General features: G+C 43.5%; 1 protein-coding gene across 4 annotated transcripts in view; it reads left to right on the top strand.

Annotated features, from left to right (window-relative positions):
* Nucleotides 1-16,788, top strand: part of EPS15L1 (epidermal growth factor receptor pathway substrate 15 like 1) — a 111,009-nt gene that overhangs the window by 2,205 nt on the left and 92,016 nt on the right. For all 4 annotated transcript variants that reach the window (XR_013640087.1, XM_078877073.1, XM_078877072.1 and 1 more), the window contains exons 2-7: nt 2,765-2,806; nt 3,775-3,864; nt 6,912-6,959; nt 10,266-10,361; nt 11,764-11,829; nt 15,180-15,305. Coding sequence is in view for 3 of the 4 variants with exons in the window: in XM_078877073.1 (XP_078733199.1) it covers nt 2,765-2,806; nt 3,775-3,864; nt 6,912-6,959; nt 10,266-10,361; nt 11,764-11,829; nt 15,180-15,305 (468 nt within the window). In the remaining variant the exon portion in view is untranslated. The remainder of the gene's footprint in view (nt 1-2,764; nt 2,807-3,774; nt 3,865-6,911; nt 6,960-10,265; nt 10,362-11,763; nt 11,830-15,179; nt 15,306-16,788) is intronic.

The raw sequence follows: 16,788 nt of genomic DNA, 5'->3' as shown, positions 1-16,788 counted from the left end.
CTGTGTTAAATAAAATAATAGTTTAATATTAAATTATTTTGAACTGTCATCGATTAAAATAATACATTATTTTTTCAGCCTCAAGATTAGTGATGGGAGTGTTATAATTATATTATTGTTATACATGCATCGATCGTTACTGATGTCCATTAGCTGGGGAGTGGTCGTGCAGTGGTTCAGAATCAGAATATTTATACTACAGGAATCCGATGAGCTATAAAGATCTTTTCACATGTCCAGGAGGGGCACTGTATAAGAGCGTTACAACAACAAACAATACAAAAAACTAAAAGGAGTGCACGAATAATGTCATTGGCAAGCGATATCTGAACCGGCTTTCGTTGTCAAAACCTGCTGATAGTGTGGATAAATTATGGTCAAACAACCCCATGATGCAAGTGCGTCGAAGCCGTCATGCCACGGCAGATTTACGAATGCCTGGAAATTGTCATTCTGCTTATTTAACTATGAAAGGTAATTATTTACTGAAAAGATAATCCAAAAATGGTTTGGTTGATCATTATATATATTCGTTACATCACAAAGTCATCTTTTGGTCAGTCTTTAGGTAAATATTTATGTTGTGGGTGAGAAAAAAACATGCTACACGCCTTAAATGTGTAGCGAGTCCAACTGAGTCGCAGATGTTGTTGCTTTTAGAGGCAACACTCTTATTTGTAACAACGTAACAAAAAGGGGTAACTGCCCCTTTACCAGATACAACCTTGGTTGGTGACCACCCAGCTAACTACACTATACAGGGGAGTTACTGCTACGAAGGGTCGGACCCTTGCTCGGGTCTCCGGCCACGTGGTCCCCCGTAGGACGGGGCGCTTCCAGCTTGAGACGTGGAACTTCCAGCTTGTAGATGTTGAGCTTCTAGCTTGAGACGTGGAACTTCAAGCTTGTAGAACGAAGAGACCCCGGTCCCTCTCAGGGACCCGCCTTATATCCCTCTCCTGTCGGGGCCGCTCCGCCCTCGGCCCCGCCCGCCTTCCTGAACTTTCTCGTTCCCTCTCGATCCTTCTCAACAGCTCTCTCCGGACACGTGATCACCCCCTAGTCCCCCCACCTTGGGGCCCCCTGTATGGACATTCCGGATCACGTGTCTACGGGGTCAACCAGAGTGCCATGTCCCGGGGAAACCCTGCCCCTGGGCTGACACTCACCCCCTCCCCCTCGGGGGAGCCCCCACTACACGCTGTGCGTGGTGCCCGCACTATCCCAGTGCTCGCCAAGCCCCGCTAGGGCTGGTGTTACACACAGCCACCCACACGGTGCTGTCCACGATGTCGGAACATCGAACGGCACGACCCTTCCGGGCCGGAACCGTACAGTGACATCCCAGATGTCACTACAAGTGGATTAATATTTAGTGTCTTGGGTTAGGTTGTGTTACTACAAGCAGGTAATATTTGACAATGATATACTATACGAAATTTTTTTTACAATTGTAGTTGCAAATTATATTTATGTAAAATTTCGCTTGCTTTTTTGATATACCAGTTTGACAGCTTGATTTGTTTGTCATTGTGGTCGAGGCTACATTGCTCTAATCGACATTATACCCACTCAATCTAACAAAAAAAAACGAATTAAGAATCATAACATAGGTCATGAAAGGCTATGTATGAACATGCCTTTAGAATTGTCATTTTATTGAAGTATCCAAGGCCTTTGCTAATGCAAACAGTAACCTCACTCTGCCATATTTTTCTTTTTCCAACCCGTAACCTTCAAGTCTTTATTGCTTGTGGCATACTCCCCACTATTTTGGACTCATCAATCTACAGAAAGCAGAAGATGTTCTTGTTTCTCTGCACCATTAAAACCTAACCGGTTCTAATGGCATTTACCAGACATTTCTGGCATTCGAGTTCTCACACAATTTTAGTAAGGCATCTTTCCACCCCAGTTAGAAAAAACAGCTATAAGCCCTCTCACCTGGTTATAAAAAAATATATTTTTCTTAAATGTTATTGAAAGGATGTTTCTGTGATGTAATGGTTAGCGCACTGAATTTTCAATCCAAAGGCTGTCAGGTTTGATTTGATCTCCCAGCACGGCAGTATAAATGATGGGCGAGTTTCTTAAATCTCCCTGCCTCTTGTCTACCCAGCGGTACAAATGGGTGCACCACAGTTTGTTCATTGGCAGGTCATATGTGTGTTGGACACTGCCACCTTTTCAATGACGTCTGGCCAGCGTGAAAAAGTTGGCCGAATAATCTCTAGACGTGCTCTCGAGAGGCCCTTCTAGTGGAGGCCCTTCTGTCAGTAGCAGCTTTGAGCAAGAGATAGTAGGGCTATGCTGTGGCTTCCGATATTAGGAAGCCACTGAAGCTATGTACTTCTAAATCTGGTTTAAAAACTAATTTCTTTAAAACTACTTTTTGTGTTTAGTGTATTGTCCTTCCCCGCACCTCTAATTGGCACGGTTGGCTACGTACGGTGCGAAAGAAGGTCAACTTACATACGTACAGATTATTAAGATACATTTTTCTGGTTTACTATAACCCTGTCCATGTTTGCAGATTTTTTATTTATTTTGTGACAATATATGGTAAAAAAAAATTCACCTCAAGATGATTGCTTGTGTTGCGATCAAAACGTCGTGATTTTTATTTATTATTTTTCTACCTATGTGACTTTACCGAAAGACCCAAAGAGTATGAATTCCTGCAGTCACGAAAGCTTTAAGTCTAGATTCATATGGTCAATGTCTCAAACAACTTGACAAATGTTCACATTCATGTCATTTGCAGTTGTCAAGTGGCAACCCCGTGTATGAGAAATACTACAGGCTGGTACGTGATGGTGTGGAATGTGCCCTTGTGTTCCAAGCTTCTATTTGTTTAGCCAAAGCTTTGAAAACTATTTGTGGACAGAAAGTTTTGTTTAAGTGCATATTATGTATTCAATTGATCATCGTCAAATTTAATATTACGCCTATCTTGAAATACATCGAAGACTGATGGAAAAAATATTTATCAGAGGGGCCACATTGTTTCTCTCTGAATACATAGTCTGTTTTAGGAAAAACAACATTAATTGTAGAAATGACGTTTTAATTGGATGATATAAAATGTATCCAATCTGAAATATACATACGTAATTATTAGTTCTTATATTTACGTACAATTTTACACAAATTAAATATCTCAAGAATTGTCTACTACATTCAACGGCCATATAAAAATATTGGCCGGTAGGACGGCATATTTATTTTTCCCACCCTGTGTGCACTTCTGAGTCGGTATAATGTTACCTTGAACAACGTGTGAAGTATTGACTACCGCAGTGTTCAGTATTTTCTATTTTTAGTCATAGTCTTTGTCAATGAAAATCGGTTGTGTTTTAGTGAAGTTTCAGCCTGCGGGTTTCATTCGGTCATTCTCTTAGTCTCGTCTTCTGAAGCAGAAAAAGTTAAGTCCACCCTAGTGTGAGCAGTGTGCAATTTTTCCTGTCTCCAAATATCAGGTCAGCCAATCGTGTGAGCTCTAATTTTTGTTCACAATTACCCGTTTGGTCATCATCCGTGGTACAATTCTAAATAATCTTAGTCTGCATCTTCATTTGGACTAATTTGATCTCATCATAGTTGTGTTTTGGTATTTGGTGTGTGGTAATCATTATCATGCTAGATTTCTTTCATCGATTCAGTTATCATTGACTAAAACCGACCCCCCCACCACCACCACTTATTTCAAATATTTCCAAAACTAATTTAGTGAACAGGACTAACACTGGTCGACGATGTGTTTGTGTGGTGCAGGTGGATCCGGGCAACAATGGCAGAGTTGGGGCCTCGGAAGCGGCATTGTTCCTGAAAAAATCCGGTCTCTCGGACCTCACGCTTGGCAAGGTTCGAATGTACAAATGCTGGCACGCTGTGAAGACACGCATGTATGACGCCATCTGAACTGAGTGCCAGCCAATTCCACGTGATGTGTCATTGTGCGTATTGCTATGGCGGATGACAGGCATGTACACGTTTTCCGCTCCTCCGCATAATCATGCCATTTCTGGATTGACGCTATTTTGGGTTCTGATTTCATTCGCCAAATGATGATGACGTTATCGTCTCATTTGTACTGGCTTGTTTTGTATTGGCTGTCTCACATATTCTGTCTTGTTTTGTTTTCTTAATCTTTTCATTAGTCCGCACGTGACATTTTGCGTATTATGTGCACCAATGGAACATAACACACGGTTCAATGTGTGCATCGTGAGCGTAATAATAATAACTTTTGGGTGGGCAGATAGCGCAGAGGTCAGAGCACTTGCATCCCTGTCTTGCTTGTCGAAACTTCTTATGCCACCGTGTATAGCTAACTGTGCTAATCGGAGGTTCTCTGATATCCTGGGTTTGAATCCAGGCAGCCCCATTGAATCCAGGCAGCCCCATTAAATCCAGGCAGCCCCATTAAATCATGACAGCCCCATTGAATCCAGGCAGCCCCATTAAATCATGACAGCCCCATTGAATCCAGGCAGCCCCATTGAATCCAGGCAGCCTCATTGAATCCTGGCAGCCCCATTGAATCCAGGCAGCCCCATTGAATCCAGGCAGCCCCATTGAATCCAGGCAGCCTCATTGAATCCTGGCTGCCCCATTGACTCCACGGCAGCCCCATTGAATCCAGGCAGCCCCATTGAATCCAGGCAGCCCCATTGAATTCAGACAGCCCCATTGAATTCAGACAGCCCCATTGAATTCAGACAGCCCCATTGAATCCAGGCAGCCCCATCAAATCCAGGCAGCCCAATCACTAACGGCTTCACAAAAATAATTACATTACATTTGGTTTTGCACCTCATTTGATGGAATTCTAGCTCGGAGAATTAAAATATTGGTTTGTCATGCAACGAAAGTTACTCTCACATGACTGAACAGGTGGGACAGTTCTGCCCATTTGCCGTGTCGGCCAGGTTACTTGAAGGGTTCTCAGATGTAGCTCTGGTGTCTGCTTTTGTGGGCCGTTCTTAAACACGACGGGTTGTACTGTTCCGCTCCAGATCTGAATTGATACATTTTTTCTTGACCTGATAACCAATAGCACAACTGGGATAACATCTGTGGGATTATGGTCAGACTTTCAGAAGTTTCGCATTGCATGATCAATAGATCTTATAACTAGAATAACATCGCAAGTCATCCGAATAGTATCGCATCTAATGGTGCTAAGGCAACCTTTGAATGAAAGAATAGGAAATATTTTGACGATAAGTATGCTCAAAATAAACGCACCATGTTACTCTTATACCTTACACATAACATGTTACATTTTGTTTGTATTCTCTCTATGCAATGTCTTCATTATTTTAATACGTTGAAATTCAATATGGATTTTGCATCTATTTCCAACAACATCACATGGCACTATTACAGATAAAAATGTGTTTCAAACTGTAGCCAACAACAATGCCACGCAATTTGATACCAAACAGTATTTTTTTTAAATGTGTTTGGTTTTATTTTTGTTTGCTTGTGTAGATGCAGTCTAAAGTTGTGGCCAGCAGATGGCACACATTCCTTGGTTATAAACTTTATATATTGTAACCATGCTGATGCAAAGACATCAGGAACACCAGGCCGAGGAGACCAATGCAGTGGTTCCTCGGTTTACGATGCCATTGATTGATGATATTTCGATTAACGATCCACTTCCCATTGGGTCCCATTGTTTCTATTAACGATACATTTTCGATTAACGATATTGTTTTACAATGTCACGCGGCCACCAATTTCGGCCAATCGGAGCGCTCCTAAGTGAACTCGGCAGACCTTAGCCAATCAGCGATGCCCTTTTATGATCATTTTGAGAGCAACTGGCTCAATGCTTTTTAATGATTTTCAATGTTTTAAAAGCGAGCTTACCCCGTAAGCCATCCATCTTCTTAGTGTAAGGTAATAATTTTTATTTTATCCTGTGCACATTTGTATGCTCTCTTTATTCATGATGTATCAATGTTTATATTAATATTAATGCTTTAATATGTTCTTATATCGTTTATTTATTACAATTGCATGTTTAAATATTATAAACTATGTTTTTATGGTAAAAAAAGGTCAACTTCTGATCGTCTTGGAACAAATAAAGCCTTGAACATGTATTTCCTACATTCGATTAACGATAATTTAAATAAAAAATGGTTTTCGTGGAACCAATTAATATCGTTAACTATGGGACCGCTGTACTTAACACTTCAGTGAATGACCATAGATTGATGTTAGCAATTTAAGCAGGCTACTTTCCTGTATTTAATTTCTGACAATTTCTTCAGTTGAGCAATTGCATTTTTCTTTACTATTAAACCAAAAGTGTGCCGGCGAAACACATCCTGCATGGATTAGCGGGAAACTGCAAGATTGTCACACATTTACGGAAGAAACGTTGATGTATTCATAAAATGGATGTTAAATTTTTGCTGGATTTGCCAGGGTGGATATGGAGCAAGGAAATGAGCTCATGTGCAGGTGCTAGATGGAGTGTGGGTGGCAGTAGTGTCGCGGTTGGCGTGCTGCGCTATGAACCTGGTGACCGAGTTCGATTCCCGCTGTAGACAAACTCCAGTAACGGTGATCTGAACTAGTTCTGGGCCTCCCTTAGGTCGATTCAGCCTCAAATGAGCACCTTTTGCACTTGTAAAATATCGCCACTGGGGAGATAAAGGTGGTCATGCGTGGTGCTGGCCACCCACCCAACCCCTCGTGTACCGTTCCGGCCTTCGTAAGTGCTCGCTAACAGCACTTGCCCCAACAGTCTGTTAAGTCTATACGGGGGATCTTTGTCTTTGTTGCACCGCAGGATTGTGATGGATTGTGATGGCATGCGGAGGCCTTCATCGAGCAGTAATTGATCATTGCAAACGATGATGTTGACTGGCTCTGTATTTTTGTATTACCAGATATGGGACCTGGCTGATGCAGACAGGAAGGGCTGGCTGGACAAACAGGTCAGTGACTGCACCAATAACGAATCCATTCACCTACACAGTACGATGTCGCACAACTGACCTTCACTTATCTGTCCAGACCAGGGGTCGGCAACCTACGGCTCCGGAGCCGCATGCGGCTCTTTACAGGCTGCTTCTTGACAATATGTACGTATGTACAGTATGTACTCAGATGCATTGCGGCTCTTGAAATACTGAATTTTGTACCGAATTGGAAAGAAATGGCTCTTCTTGTTATTTTGGTTGCCGACCCCTGGTCCAGACCATTTAACCGCCCCACACCGAGTGCACAGGTGTGACCGTCAATGTTCTGTAATATGTAAACCCTATAGATGTTTCATGTGACCACGCCCGCATGTAACGTACGACAAGTGGTTGAATTGAATTGCTAAATTGTTAAATGTAGTTCGAGAAAAAAAGTTAAAGCACTTTGATGCTTCAAATGTGTCGTTTTTTTTTACTATTCGCTCAGATCTGAATAGTTCAAAGACGTTGAGGTACTCTGTGGATTAAAAAATTGAGGCGAATGTCTTCTAAACCCCAGCATCAAGTCCCACATTGCTGTGTGTTAAGCCCTGTATTGTCGCGTTTTAGGAGGTGACAGTTAAAGCAAACGTGTTCTCTAGTATTTGAGGAGGGTTCATCTCAAGCAATGTGTCCACCATTGTCTGCTCGAGTATATTGACGGACAACTTGCGTGAATTGGCCCCTGCGCCCCACCTCATGTCGCCTCTCTGATTTCCTTCTATGCCTCTTTCTTTTCCTCTTCTTACCCATGCCTCTCTCTCTCTCTGGCCATTCTTCTCCCTGTGCCCAATCCTGTTTTTGGTTCTTCTCCCTCCTTGCTCCCCTCCACTGGAATAAACTTTGCCTGTACATCAGGCAGCACTGCCCATATACTCAACACTGCCCATATACTCCACACTGCACATAGACTCAACACTGCCCATAGACTCAACACTGCCCATAGACTCAACACTGCCCATAGACTCAACACTGCCCATAGACTCCACACTGCCCATAGACTCCACACTACCCATAGACTCCACACTGCTCATATACACAACACTGCACCATAGGCTCAACACTGCCCATAGATTCAACACTGCCTCTGTTTATTAACCTTCTTAACCTCCTTCCATTCCTCTCTTAAAACTTTCCGTTTCTTTATTGCCCGTTTGTTTTCTTGTTTTAGAAGATTTATTTTAAACTATGTTAAGCACCTTGAATTTAAAGGTGCTTTATATTATAAATATAAAATAATATAAGAAATGTCAGCAGCAGTTGTGTGATTCTCTCCAACCGCTTGCTGCCACTTAATTTTGCGAGCATTTGAATGTCATTGTGCGATTGTTAATTTAAAAATAAATATGTGGTTGTCTCCAAACTCAACACCACCGTTGATTTTTATCACCCTCCGGTTTGTGTTTTCGGGTCACACCGCGCGTTGTTTGGCATGATGTCCGACGTTTCGCTCCACGTGCTGGGAGCTTCTTCAGGAACTGATGCTCTCAGCACGTAGGAACAAAACGACATCACACCGGACAATGCGAGTTTTCACCCAAAAACACATCCGCAGAGCCATGCAGCATGGCCGTGTAAAGCTACCCAATGGTACCATTGTTTACTATTTACATGGATATTTGCTCGTTAACGTTAAAATGCTTTGAGCATTGCCTGAGTGACCTTAAACAGGATAATTACATGTACATGATTGTCTCATGATTGTCTCTGATTCTATTTGTTTTTCTCCCCTGTGTTTTGCAATGAAATCTGATTGAATATTTGAAAAATTGCGTGAAGGGGTCTTTATGTGGAATTGGCATCATTTAAAGTGTTTAATAATGTAATATTTAAGTCTGTTTTTGCAAAACAGTTAACTTGTTCACAGAAGTATAGGTTAAGAAAACTGGCTCATTAAAAAAAAGCATTAACATTTTAATTTAAAACAGTATGGATAAGCTTCAACCCTGACTAAATTATTTTCACTTTTAAAAATAGAAGAACTTTATTTAAATATTCCCATTCTGTAACGTTACTTTAAAGATTTCTATTTTAACTTGAACAAACGCCGTGCTGACTAATTGCGACTCGGCTATGAAGGACAAGATACTTAATGTGCTGTGGTTTCACTAATTCCTTTCAACAATTTAGAAAATAGCTCAAAGCTTTTGAGCAGCTTGTATCTTTAACCTGCGAAATACTAAAATGTATTTTAATTCCAATTCTGACCATTTACTTCATAGAGAAATATTGAATGAAGTATGCGGTTCAGGAGATACGCTCGGCCTTCATTGCAGCGATTAATTTGTGTGTTTGTGTTCGTATATAGAATACTGAAATGAAATACAAAATTAAACGTTAATTTTCGATTTAAAGCTTTCGTGACTGCAGGGATTCATCTTCTTGGTTCTTTCGGTAAAGTCACGTAGAATGGAAATAATAAAATAATAAAAATAAAACATAATAAAATTATTCTCACGACGTTTCGGCCACAACGCAAGCAGCCGTCCTCAGGTGAAGACCAGGTCTGTTTTATTATGTTTTATTTTTATTATTTTATTATTTCCATTCTACGTGACTTTACCGAAAGAACCAAGAAGATAAACGTTAATTCTAGATTTGAAGCTTTCGTGACTGCAAGGATTAGGTTTTTTCTGTAAAGTCACGTAGGTAAATATACATAATAAAAACTATAATTTTATTTCTATTATTATTTCTATTTTTATGATTTGTTTTTATTTTTACCTGCGTGACTTTACCGAAAAAACATAAGAGTAAAAATTAAACGTGTTCAATGGTTCACAAACTTACCGTTAGCTCGGCAAGTGCATTGGAAAGTATTCTTGTAAAATATTGCGGTGCAGCATTGAACGTTTTCTCTTTTGCGTCAGATGTGAAAGGCAAGTGTTTGGGTTTGCGTAAGAAGTGTATGTACAGCAAGTGACGATTATATGAACCGGTCCTGGGCCTCCCCTAGGTCATCTCAGCCTCAAATGAGTACCTGGTGTGATGTGTAAAACATCGTCACTGGGGAGACAAAGGCGGCCAGGCGTGGTGTCGGCCACCCACCTCCACGTGTGCCGTGCCGGCCTTCAATGGGTGCCACTCGCTAACAGCACTTGTCCCCACAGCCTGTTGAGGCTACACGGGGGGGTCTTTGTTTTTTGGTGTCGACGGAAGCTGGCGGCGTGACGTGCACACGTCACTTTGTTGTGCTTGAGTGTTGTTTTCGCTCTATCTAACCCGTCCGCTCCACCCCCCGCCCGCCCGTGTGGTCTGCGCCCCCACCGTCGTCTCCTCCAGGGATTCTATGTGGCCTTGAGGCTGGTGGCGTGCGCTCAGAACGGGCACGAGATTGCGCTGAGCGCCTTGAGCCACGTCATCCCTCCGCCCGCATTCGTGAGTTCCATGGCAGGGCCGCATGCTTCCGTACGATGAACGCTTGGCAAAAATCGTCAGGCGCTGCCACGCTGGGAAAGCGGCGCTCGTGTCGGGCACCAAAGGTGGCCTAGATTATGTCGCAGTCAAGAGTCTTCGTTGCTCTATTCAGTAGGTGCTAAGGAAATTCAGTGTGATGCATTTGTTTAGTTCAATGAACAGTTCTTGAGAGGTATATAAAAAAAATAACTGAATTGTCAAATGCTCATACCCTTTTTCCTCTCATTTCTCCCAGCCACCGCAGCATAGGGCCCTCATGGTACAGTTGGCTATCCGCTACTTATCTGCTGAGCAGAGCCACAGCTAAATAGTAAAGTACTGGCTTCACGAGACATCTGAATCTGGCTCATCGAGGGCCAAGCAGGGCAAATGGGAAAGTTCATCATTTTTTTATCAACCGGTGTGTTATTTTTCACCTCATGTTGCATCAGTCAGTCCACTCGGACATTTGATGCTTACGTCGAACAGCGGGTACAGCTTGAGTTTTGCAATGGATAAAAAAAAACAACCCTGGCACCTCCTGTGCTGGGCCTGCCTCGGTATGGCTTCGGCACGGCTTGGTTGTGCAGTGGGGGAAGAGGCATTATTATTCCTAGACAACAGTTACTTGAACACGGAGTAGGCTTTCGTGACCAATATTATCCATCATAGAGGTGTTTTTTTGGGTTAGATTGCTTAAATATAAATGTGTTCATAAACCCGCCACCACCCGACACAGCCAATTGTGATAAGGTTTGTCACGTAAACAAAATATGCCAAACATCGTACTCGAATTGTAAATGTTGGGGATTCACTTTCCAACACACCAGTGTGCTGAACAGTTAATTGTTTCAGGCACCGTAGTCATTCTAGATTATTTCACAGACGGTAAGTGTTAAGGAAACAAAGAGTAATGCGTTTTTATTAATTTAACGTACTGCAACACTTGACCGCCTGTAACTATATCGGCAGAAGTGTGCCCAATCTAATAACATCTCGGAAGTCAAGTAGGTGGATTGAGCCTGTGGACAGTGCTTGGATGGGTTTACCACCATGCAACACACAGGTGTGTTCTAGGCTGCTGCGGGGTTAACATTATGGGCAAATCGATGGCAGTGCAGCAAAATCTGTTGTAGTGCCATGCCGCACTCCACGTTTGTGCTCCCTGCCTTCACCAGGCCGCAGTGACCGGCGCGGCGAAGCATGGCCAAACAATCTCACAACCTGCACACCGTCGGAAGGGCCATCACCCAGCAGCGGATTGACAAAAGAGGGCCGTGCATGTACAACACTTGACCGTATCTCGACAGCATAAAGCCCTATCTGGGCCAACATAAGCCGGTGCCTGTGACTCTATTTAATCCTGCCCTCTCTGTATTCACAGCAAGATACAGGCAGTCCCCAGCTTGGTTCGTCTGCACAGAACCCAGAGGCCATTTGGGTTGTTAAGGTGAGCTGTGGAATGACTGTGAAGGGAGATTACCATAAATGATGAAGGCAAAAACAAATAAACGCAGGTACAGCAATTAAGTAAGTGTAAGTGAGAACGCAAATAAAATATATATGTATGTTGAACTTCTTTCGCACCGTACGTATGCTAATCGGAGGTGCGGGGGAAGGACAACAAACTTAACATAAAAAGCAGTTCTAAAGGAATGAGTTTTCAATCTAGATTTAAAAGTACATAGCTCCAATGGCTTCCTAATATCGCGTTCCAGATGGCCACAGAAGCGCATCTGCAAGCGTTCGATGCAGTGACCGTCTTTGTTTGATGGTGAGCCAGAAGCTGCTGTGAGAATGACCGGAGTTTGCTTGATGGTTTCAGCTCCTTGACGAGATCAGCAAGGTATTATGATGAGCACGGTTGGCTACGTACCGTGCCAAAGAACTTCAACGTACAAGTGTAACTGGAGTGCTCTTGCCACTTGGGATTGGATGATGTTGCACAGACAGCAGCTTTTTACACATTTTACACGCACAAATGAGTGTCGATCCCGCTATTAATATGCAGAGAGTGAGGCCGAGCTGATGCGAGGGTCCCCGTGTAGCTTGCCTTGCGCCTAAGGGGGATTTCTCACTGGAACAGGTTATCTGGGACTGAACCCGAGCTAAAGCCAGAATCGAGGCAGCATCTCCAAGGGGTTGTATAGATTAGAATGTCAAGTCGAGTGTCGCTATATAATGCGTGATAGTTTTTGTTATTGTCTTGTGTGTATGTAGAGAGAGGTAATTTCCACGGCAATTTGAGCTGTAAATGGCGATTCTCCTTGCACGTGCGGCTGCTGTTATTCTCCGAGTGAACTCGATGGTAATTAAACCATTGCCGTGGCAGGAATTGGAATCGGACTTGGAGTCGCACACCGCTTAAAAAAAAAATATATTGTTGCTAAGGAAGCTTATTATCTGAATGGGTTATTACGTGGTCACATAAAATTCAGCCAAGAGAGGAGGCTTGCTTCATTGTGGATTCGCGGTGCAGCGGTTCAACGCACAGTGGCGTCTGATAAGGGCCCACAGAATGTGGCTCCATTCAGCAGAGTTTCTTTTGCTCTTATCTCGCCCTCGCGTAGAGTCGAAACAACGGTCGTGTGTGTTTTCCCCAGTTCGGTTGTCGGCAGTCAGAATTTCAATTTAGTACCCGTATTGTCAACAGTTCAGGCCGCGTTACTGTGCATTCAAGGCTGGCGGAGGTCAATATTTGCATGATAATCTTTATTCTTGCGTTTGCTTTATTAATTATGGTCACAGTTCCGTTTGTGCAAGTCAATATCTCCTTTATTTTGAGAACTACCAATTTGCATAGCACTTGTATCAAACTTTTAAATGCGTCTATGTTTTACCATTACAAATAGTTACCACTTGTATTTACCGACTCCCACGCTGCCCTTGTTGTTGTTGTTGTGAAGCAAAAATCTGAACATTTTTTCAGTTGTTTTGTTTTCATTGCTCTGTCATCATTGCTTCTTAATTATGTTTAATTAGAATTTCACTTTTTGTCCTAATCGGAGCACTCTCTTAAATTTCACAAGTGTTGACAAAACACAAGAGCAAATACATTTGGAATAATCCACCAGCTTTTTTAGTTTTTATTAACAGGAGCTGCAAAGGACAGCGGTTCATAGTTGTGCCTGCCAAGCCATTGCAAATGAATAGCTCATTGTGCCTCGTGCACAGGAGCTGTTGTGCAGCATTGGGACGCAATTATTTACTGCTGCAGTTTTTGAAATGATTTGAGACCCAGAGGTCACCGGTTCGATCTCCCGGCACGGCAGTTGAAACGACAGTGCAAGTTTACTAAACACACCCTCTGTCCACCTTCAGCAGTTTTATTCGGTACCCCACAGTTCAGCTTTAGTTTTATTTGTATTTGTTTGTATTGCTTTGTGTTTGTATTTATATTTGTTTGTATTTATATTTGTTTGTGTTTGTATTTGTTTGTGTTTGTATTTATATTTGTTTGTGTTTGGATGATTTGTTTACCTTGTACTTTGCACTGCTGTCATGTTTTTGTACTTTTTGTTGTTGTAACGTTCTTACCTGCCCCGACTGGACATCTGTGACTAAAGAGGTCAATAGCTCGAAGGGTCCCTACAGTGTAAATATTATAGATTCTGATTAAGTCGATCGTGCAGGTCGTGTGCGGTGGGTGAAAGCGTGAGTAATACCACCTCTCAAGGTGTGTCCGAGGGGTTCTCAGCGGGATCGGAGGCCCTTCATCCGGCAGTGGAACGGGCGAGCAATATGTAGGGCTGCGACCGCATCTTTCGCTATCTCGTGCACAGCTGACCGTCCAGTGATCGCCGTGCCGCGTTGGCTTCCCGTTGCTGAACGAACACATTATTATAGGGTCGCACTTATTACACACACGGTGCTTGCCACAAATGAACCACAATACCTTGCTCATCTCATCACGGAGCATAAACCATCACGCGGGCTCTGGTCATCACAACAACGGCTTTTGCCTAAGCCGTCGAACAAAGACGGTCACTGTATTGCGTGCTTTTGGATGCGCCTCTGCGGCTGTCTGGAACACTTTTTCTGCCAATATTAGGAAGCCGCTGGAGCTATGCACTTTTAAATCAAGATTGAAAACTCATTACTTTAAAATAGATTTTTGTATTTAGTTGTCCCTCTCCTGCACTTCCGATTAGCACGGTTTGCTACGTACGGTGCAAAAGAAGTTCAACATACATACACAGTCAACTGGTGGTTGGTTTGGGTGCCACGGTGCCTAGGAGTTGTTAACTACCTCGCCTAGTATACAGTAGGTCGTGGGTTCGATACCGACCCTGACGCCTGTTGTATATTTGGAGTTTGCATGTCTCTCTCTCTCATCATCATCATCATGGTGGCTATGAGATGTTAACTACCTTGCCTGGTATGGAGGAGGTTGTGGGCTCGATCCCAATCCTGACGCCTATTGTATATTTGGAGTTTGCATGTCTCTCTCCTCGTGGTTGTTTGGATTTTTTTCCGGGTCCTCCGGCTTTTCCCTCCACATTTAGAATCAACATGCATTCAGATTATTTGGCTCATATACATTTCCACATGATGATGATGATGAGAAGCCACTCCATTGAGCTATCGTTTGTGATAGCCAGGTCGCTTCTGAAAAAGAGCCACATAGCTTAGTGGGCCTTACCTGGTAAAAACAACAATGGCTGCGCCCCCACCGTCGACCAACGCATGCACAGTCCTGCGTGTGGCCCCGCTGCTTTCCGCTCGCTCGTGCATTAGCATTCCAGTCTCTGCGAACCGTTGGGATCTGTGTGCGTGTGTGTGTGCATGCGCCGCCCACAGCCTGATGAGAAGACCAAGTTCGATGGCATCTTTGATAGCCTGGGGCCGGCAAACGGCCTGCTGTCTGGCGAGAAAGTCAAGCCCGTGCTCATCAACTCGAATCTTCCCATGGAGGTGCTGGGCAAGGCAAGTTGCGGTGCTGCCATCACTTTCTCCTCCTCCTCTGCTGCTGCTGCTGCTGTTGTTGTTGTTCATGGGCAGAGTTAAAGGTCTCCCCCGTGACGGTCGATGCGGGGTTAGTTTAAACTATGATGGGTTGTAAAAAAAAACCTCAAACTATGACGGGTAGCCAAGTTGGGTTTGAGATAATGATGTTGAAATTGAAGGCATACTCAACCAAATTATATTACATGTCATTGTTATCATCAGATATGCTCAATCCACTGCTGGATGAAGGCAGACCTGAGGTCAATCATTTTTTTTTTGTCCTTGCCCTGCACCTCCGGTTAACACAGTTGGCTATGTATGGTGCGAAGGAAGTTCAACATGCAGGCTATCATCAATGCATTGTTCGGTCATGTTCCAATTACATTTTGATAGCATTTCATTATGAGTTACACCATTACACTTGTAATTGACCCCAGGTGTGGCTTGAAGGCCTCCGTAAGCCATCACCATATCTAAGTGTCGTCATTTCTAATTAGAAACGGAGATATGTATAATTTTGTCAATTAAAATGAATTGTCACGCCTATGATATGCATCAAATTTATGCGTGGAAGGAGCAGTCCTCGCCACTTCTCGTGTGTCGTAATATTCACAACACTACGCATGGGACAATGCACGGCAAGGCCAGAGAGAGAAATGGCTTGAGTCAAATCACGATGCGGAACTGCGACAACTCGTAGACTCGAGGGGGGTTGAATTGTCGTAGGCCTACCGTGAATATTTGACGATCGTTATTTGCAAGTTGGAAATGGAGCGAGGGCACAGTGGTTAGTGCCAACGCATTTTTACAATAAAAAAAAAAATTATGTTTCAGTAGGAGCCCGGTACACAGCACAAACTGCGATGTATGGAAGCGTTGGGGGGGGGGAGGAGGTGGGGGGAGGAGGGGAGAGTACAAAAACTTGGCGCAAAGATGTCCTGAACACTGTGGTCCTGAGTTTAGAGGAGGGGGGGGGGAGATTGAGCCCACTGCTTCCCCACCGAGTGGGGACTGCGAGCGGGGTGTGTGAACTTTTATGTGGCAAGCGGAAGGAGAGGTAAGAAATATTAAAGTAAGGGAGTAGAGAGAAAGGGGGTGTGAGAGGGGAAGGTGTGGGGAAGGGGGCCGCAATGCATTTTTAATTTGGGTTTGGTGCCTGGCCACGGCTAACGTCAGTTATGAGCGGTAATTGAACTTGTCCAGAGGATTTCCTTGGCCAATCCGCACTGACCGGCATGGCTAATACGCGTGGTCAAACAATCCCCACGATCAGCACGGCATGGTGGGGGGGGGAGGTCTTCATCGAGCAGTGAATTCACAGAAGGGCTCCAAATCGGTCGTCGTCATTTATGGGTCGGTGGGTAAAGACGAGAGGTTTCAAAATGAACATTCTCAGTTGCCCATCAGATCGGCAGCTTCCAAAAGGCTTTGTCGACATTAATAATCAGAGCATGCCTGCCCT

Source organism: Lampetra fluviatilis, chromosome 46 (genome assembly GCF_964198595.1).
Source record: "Lampetra fluviatilis chromosome 46, kcLamFluv1.1, whole genome shotgun sequence".
Taxonomy (NCBI): Eukaryota; Metazoa; Chordata; class Hyperoartia; order Petromyzontiformes; family Petromyzontidae; genus Lampetra; species Lampetra fluviatilis.
Note: the sequence above shows the minus strand (reverse complement) of the source record. Positions and strands in the feature narration are given on the sequence as shown.